General features: G+C 42.7%; 1 protein-coding gene across 1 annotated transcript in view; it reads left to right on the forward strand.

Moving 5' to 3' along the window:
• Positions 1-210: 210 nt before the first annotated feature.
• The window catches only part of LOC119422007 (nitric oxide synthase interacting protein), a gene marked incomplete in the record, with an annotated part of 45,588 nt that continues 39,038 nt past the window's right edge, over positions 211-6,760 (forward strand). The window contains 2 exon segments of the mRNA XM_037689352.1: positions 211-657; positions 2,714-2,819. Coding sequence (XP_037545280.1) covers positions 588-657; positions 2,714-2,819 — 176 coding nt within the window.

The following is a 6,760-nucleotide window of genomic DNA, read 5'->3' on the forward strand; positions in this document are numbered from 1 at the left end:
CCGGGACCGCAGCCACAGAAGAAGAAGAAGAAGAAGAAGAACCTTCTGACATCCAGCCTGTAGGTGGTGGTGCACATCAAGCTGACACCCGGGACTGCAGGGCCCAGAAGAAGAAGAAGAAGAAGAAGAAGAAGAAGAAGAAGAAGAAGCTTCTGACATCCAGCCTGTAGGTGGTGGTGCACATCAAGCTGACAGCCGGGACCGCAGCCACATAAGAAGAAGAAGAAGAAGAAGCTTCTGACATCCAGCCTGTAGGTGGTGGTGCACATCAAGCTGACAGCCGGGACCGCAGCCACAGAAGAAGAAGAAAGCGCTCGTGCAGAAACCAGAGAAGAAGAGCGTGTTTACGTCTCGACGCCAAACATTCAGTATTTTATTTAGCAACGTGGAACGAGTCGGGATCAGCTCATTCTTTGGTTGTTTCTTGTTTTTTAAGGAAACGTCCGAATACAGTTGAGGTCGACACGTTTCTTTTTCCTGATAGCGGTAGCGGCTAACATTAGCATACTGAAGCGTAAAGGAGTTAAAGCATAAAACAGCAGGACTTTCTTTCACTTCCCGGTTAAGGAAATAAGATATTTAAGAAGATGACTCGTCATGGGAAAAACTGTACTGCCGGAGCTGTTTACACCTACCATGAGAAAAAGAAAGACACAGGTGAGCATGATGGTGCCGACAGGAAACACTTCATCAAATCCAAAAAAAGTTCAATCTGCTCCTCTGGACATTCAACAAAACAAAACAAAAAAATGTAGAAACGTTTCGTCTCTCATCCTGAGGACTTCTTCAGTCTGAGGTGCTGTATTCAGCTCAGTCTCTTAAATAGCACCTTCTCAGAGTGGATCAACCAGTTTGCTGCTGACAACCAAAACCAGCTGATCACATGCTCAAGAAGGACCATCAGCCTAACAATGGATCATTAGCACCTGATGGCTGTTTACTGTTCACAGGGGGCTGAGTGATACTAGCAATCACAGCATTGTAAGAGGGGGACAGTTGAACCTGGAGGCTCCGCCCCTGTTTAATGATGGACGGTTTCTTTTCACAAAGATGGCCTCCTTTACTCCTCTCTCAAACCATCGTTCCTCTCTGTCCAGGATGTGAACATCTTCATCCCTGAAAGAGTGACCGCTGGCCTGGAGATGAGTGTAGACCTCAGAGTCCTGGCCTGATGGTGTTGATCTTCTGTGCTGGGCCATCCTTTTGGCCAGTGGCTGTTTAGTTTCCCCGATGGAAATATAAAGAAACAAAAACAGCTACATTATAAAGTGATGTAAAACACTAAAATCAGGAACATGTCTGTTGGTTTATGCCAGGTGTTTGAAGCCATTTAACATTTTATTTAATTAATGTATTTATTCATTTAAAAGAAACAAAATTTTAAAAAATCATCAAAAAGAAAACATTGAATGAAAAGAGTGCAGAAAGAAGAAAAAAAATCTTATATCTGCCCCTTATTTAAAAAAAAAAAACTTTAAACAGTCACTTAAATTAATCACTTTAATATCCACTTTAAAGCTAGGAATAAAAAAATAAACATGTTTTGTGTTAGCAGAATTTAATTCTAACTTTAAAACTTATCCAACATAATAAAACTTGCTGCCTTTTTGGACATGCATGCATATATTTGTACAAATTGTGCTTGAGAGGAGATTATTACAGCCTCATATAAAATCTATGATGATCAAGATATCGGAACTGGATCGGTATCGGCCGATATTTAGATTTAGGTATCGTGATCGGATCAGAAGTTTTAAAAAAGTGGTGCATCCCTAGGTCTGATGAGACCAAGATTAATTTGTTTGGTTCAGATGGTCTCAAGCGTGTGGTGGCAATCAGGTGAGGAGTACAAAGATAAGTGTGTGATGCCTACTGTCAAGCATGGTGGTGGGAATGCCATGGTCTGGGGCTGCATGAGTGCAGCAGGTGTTGGGGAGTTACGGGACACATGAACTCCAACATGTACTGTGAAATACTGAAGCAGAGCATGATCCCCTCCCTCCAGAAACTGGGTGGCAGGGCAGTGCTCCAGCATGATGATGACCCCAACACACCTCGAAGACGACCTCTGCTTTACTGAAGAGGCTGAGGGTAAAGGTGATGGACTGGCCAAGCATGTCTCCAGACCTAAACCCAAGAGAACATCTTTGGGGCATCCTCAAGTGGAAGGTGGAGGAGCGTAAAGTCTCGAATATCCACCAGCTCCGTGATGTCGTCATGGAGGAGTGGAAAAGCACTCCAGTGGAACCAGTGAAGCTCTGGTAAACTCCGTGCCCAGGAGAGTTCAGGCAGTTCTGGTAAATAATGGTGGCCACACAAAATATTGACACGTCAGGAACTTTCACTAAAGGGTGTACTCACTTCTGTTGCTGGTGGTTTAGACATGAATGGCTGTATATAGAGTTACTTTGAGGGAAGATCAATTCACACTGCTATATAAGCTGCACACACACACACTTTTCATTGTGTCAAAGTGTCATTTTGTCAGAGTTGTCCCATGAAAAGATCAACTTTAATATCTGCAGGAATGTGAGGGGTGGACTCACTTTGGTGACACACTGTAAAACTGTAGAAATATGTTGCACTTATCAGAACTCTAGTAGTGTATACTTTGAAAAAAAAAATTGAATTCCGGAGCTAAAACACTGTCCCTACAATCTTTCACTACACTTTGTCTTCTTATTGACTAATTTTTATTTTCTGTCCCACTCAGCGGCGTCCGGTTATGGCACCCAGAGCGTTCGTCTGGGCAAAGACGCCATAAAAGACTTTGACTGTTGCTCCCTGTCCCTGCAGCCCTGCCAGGATCCTGTGGTGACGTACGTAAAGTAATTGGTTCTGTTCTTAATGCTCCACAAACTAACTGCACTGAATCCTCACCTGCTGCATGTGAAACTTTCTAAATGTCTTTGTTGAAAAAGTCACTTCCACCAGAGTCCAGATGTGACCTTCTGCTCATGAGCCCTCAGTCTCTGTGCCCTGCTCGGCTGTTTTTGAAGCTTTGAACCAGTGACTCTGTCGTCTCTGCAGGAGGTGCTCAGTCACTTAAAGCCAACAGGTTCACCAAGTGATGCTCTTCCTCCTCGTTTATTCAAAGAGGTCTTCTTCACTGTGGGTCCTTCAGTCCTTGCTCTTTTGAACAGCAGTCTGTCCTCTGGTGTGGTCCCTGGAAATGTGAAACATGCAGCGGTCCAGCCTCTCATTAAGAAACCACTCTGAACCCCTCTGTTCTTGCTAACTACAGGACAATCTCCAAACTGCCATTTTTTTCAAAAATTCTCCAGACGGTGGTGTACGACCAACTATCAGCATATATGAAAGAACAGAACATTCTCGATGTTTTACAGTCTGGTTTTAAAGCTCTACACAGAATCTGCACTTTTAAAGGTTTTCAACAACATATTTTTAGCAACAGACTCTGGTGACTGTGTTGTCCTACTGCTTTTCAACTTATCAGCTGCTTTTGACACTGTGGACCAGAACATCTTACTTTGTTGTTTGAAGCAATGGGGGGTGTCAGCGGTGCAGCACTGAACTGGTTTAGGTCCTATTTAGCAGAGCGTACTTTCTGTGTCCGCCTTGGTGACCATGTGACCTCCTCTGCTCCTCTCTTGTGTGGGGTTCTACAGGGCTCAGTCTTAGGCCCCCTCCTCTTCATGCTGTACCTGCTCCCTCTTGCCTCTATTTTTTAGAAAATATGGGATCTCCTTTCATGGTTATGCAGATGATACACAGATATATGTCCCGCTAAAGAAAAAGGACTAACTCTCTGGCCCCTCTGTTTTCATGTCTGGAGGACATCAAAGCCTGCGTGGCTGTGAACTTCTTAAAGTTTAATGAGGGAAAGACTGAGGCGATAGTCTTTGGAAGCTCCACTGAGACTCCCAATGTCAATGTTGGTTCATTGGCCCAGTATATCAGGCCAATTATTACAAACCTGGGGGTCAAAGTCGATGCTGGACTAAAATTAGAAAATCACGTCACAGCAGTTGTTAAAACTAGTTTTTTCCATCTAAGGCAGCTGGCTAAGGTGAAGCTGATTCTTTCTAAGCAGCATTTTGAAACAGTAGTTCACACCTTTGTGACCACTCGGCTGGACTACTGTAATGCACTCTATACAGGGATCAGTGATTCATGTATCTGTCAGCTTCAGAGGGTACAGAACACTGCTACACGGCTTTTAACTGGCACATGAAAGTTTGAACACATTTCTCCTGTTTTAGCCTCCCTGCACTGGCTGCCTGTACATTCCAGGATTCATTTGAAATTACTTTTATTGACTTTTAAAGCTCTTAATGGACTTGTCCTGCCCTATCTGTCCGAGTTGCTGCATCTATACTAGGGCTGCAACAACGAATCGATAAAATCGATAAAAATCGATGATTAAAAGCGTTGGCAACGAATTTCATTATCGATTCGTTGTGTCGCACGATTATGCATCTTTCACGGCGCTGCGGAGCCGTTTTGTTTTGTTCACCTGCAGTTCATTGTCAATGCTGACTGACTGAATAAAGTTTGAAAAAAAAAAACTGCTGCGCGATTTGAACAGAGCGAGGGTCTGTTTTCAAAGGGAAATAATTAAATAAATTAAAATTAATTAAATAAAATAAAATTTTTCCTCCCAGGCTCTCATTGAGGTGGCAGCTTCCGTTTCTCCTCCCCCGTTTTTTTTCCTTCTTCCTGCTCTGCTCTCTGTCTGTCTGTAGCGCCTGGGTCTCATCTCCCGAACATAAATTAATAAGATTATGGATTTGGTATCGTGGGCGTTCAACTCTATTGATAAGATTTTTTCATCAAAACGACAAGGTCATGGAGAACCGGCGTGTCCAGCTGAGAATCACGCTGTGGGGTACGTCATGGATTCGTGGGGAGTGTGGCAGATGATGTGCCTCTCTGTTCTGTCTCAAGAAGATGTTGAAGACGTTTACATATTTGGAATTATGATAGCAGGGTCTCTGCTTTTGGCATCGGCGGGGCTCTGTTTTATCGACTTTTGAAGCAGACAGCGGCAGCAGTTTTGGCCATGGAAAAGCTTCCGAGTCAGCGTGAAGGTCTGGTCCTCGCTGTGGGAACTTTAAATCATCTGGTCTACGAGCTTAACCATAAGGTGGAGGCGATTGAGAATCGCAGACCACCTGCGGCTTCTGGGACTCGTCAGCGTGGTGGGTTCGACCTTGAAGGAGACTCAGCATGGATCAGTGGAATGGAATCCCACAATTAGGCATTTTCGGAACCAGAACGCCCAGATGGACTCTAGGCTGAAGAAAAAACAAATATTAAGCTTATCTGAATCAGACTCCTGACGGCCTCGAAGACAGGCTGACTATCAAATTTCTCCTGGGGCATGAGTACCCAAGGACAAAAGCTTCATCTATCGCCCCTCCCCCGGAGAACTCTCTGGGCAAGCTTATCAGAACTGCTGGCTGGAACAACATCTTCAGAAACTGTGGCTGATCTGAAAAACGCTCATGGACAAATCTCAACACCTTGATGTCAAATGCAAATGTAATCACGTTTTAATTTTGCTGCTGGTAGAGTTTTTTGATGTCTCAAATCGTGTCCTGATGGACAAGATGTGAAAGATCTTTTTTTGTAATACCACTATCTACCCTCATGTTTCTCCCCCTTTTCCTATCTAAGATTATTATCTGATAAGGATAAAATGGCCGCGCTCTCCTGTAGTTGCAGTTTCGTGCACTCCGCCCATCTTTCAGACGACTGTACGTACATATTCACGTTGTACCTCGGTGCAATTCCAATAAAGTTTATTCTGATTCTGAAATAAGTAAATTTTACAAATGACCAACGCAGAGAAAACTGTTCGACCCAAGTCCTTCCAAGGGTGGGAGAACTTCACAAAGATAAAAACTGAGAAGCACGCTGCTTTGAAAATCACCGACACGACACGGTAGAACCACGGAGATAAAACATAAACATGTCGGAGTCACGAGGAGGAGGAAGGAGCTGCAGCTGATGCAACTCTTCATGTGTTGCAGGTGAGTCTCTACAATTTAACACTTTGTTCTGTTTCAAGAGAGAAAACGTAACGTCAGTCTCTCTGGTAGATGAAGCTGCTTGTTTGTTTGTTTATCTGATTAATGACGTGATAGAGAACGTGTTACTTTTTATTTAATGTAATTGGAACAAGCAGTGTTTAAATGTGATTTATAAATAAATCTAACACAAAGATAATAATTTAATGATTAAGCTTCAACTTTTAATTTGTTGGCAAAGTCTGAAGACACTGCAGGTATGGCAGGATGAATTGCATTTAAACAGGAATTAAAGTAATTTATTACATCTACTCAAATGTATGTAATTAAGTATTATATATATATATATATATATATATATATATATATGTGTGTGTGTGTGTGTGTGTGTGTGTGTGTGTGTGTGTGTGTGTGTGTATAATAGCTCTTTTAGCTACTTTTGCCTGAACCTAACACTGTAAGTGAAACAAGGTGTTTCTTGAGTTGCTGTAAATTATGATATAAAACATATTTACTGTCTCATTCCAGAAAACAACAACAAACAACAACATCCTTCATGATGGACAGACATCATGGACACCACAGCAGCAGCTGTCTTCACTGAAACATCCTGAACATGATCGTCACTGACATGAGGCCTCTGTCCATGGTTGAAGACGAAGGCTTCACTACAATGATCCACACTTTTAATTCAGGTTACAATAATCCACACTTTTAATTCAGGTTACAATAATCCACACTTTTAATCCAGGTTACAATAATCCACA

The sequence above is a fragment of the Nematolebias whitei genome, chromosome 15, assembly GCF_014905685.2.
Source record: "Nematolebias whitei isolate Nwh7 chromosome 15, NemWhi1, whole genome shotgun sequence".
Lineage (NCBI taxonomy): Eukaryota > Metazoa > Chordata > Actinopteri > Cyprinodontiformes > Rivulidae > Nematolebias > Nematolebias whitei.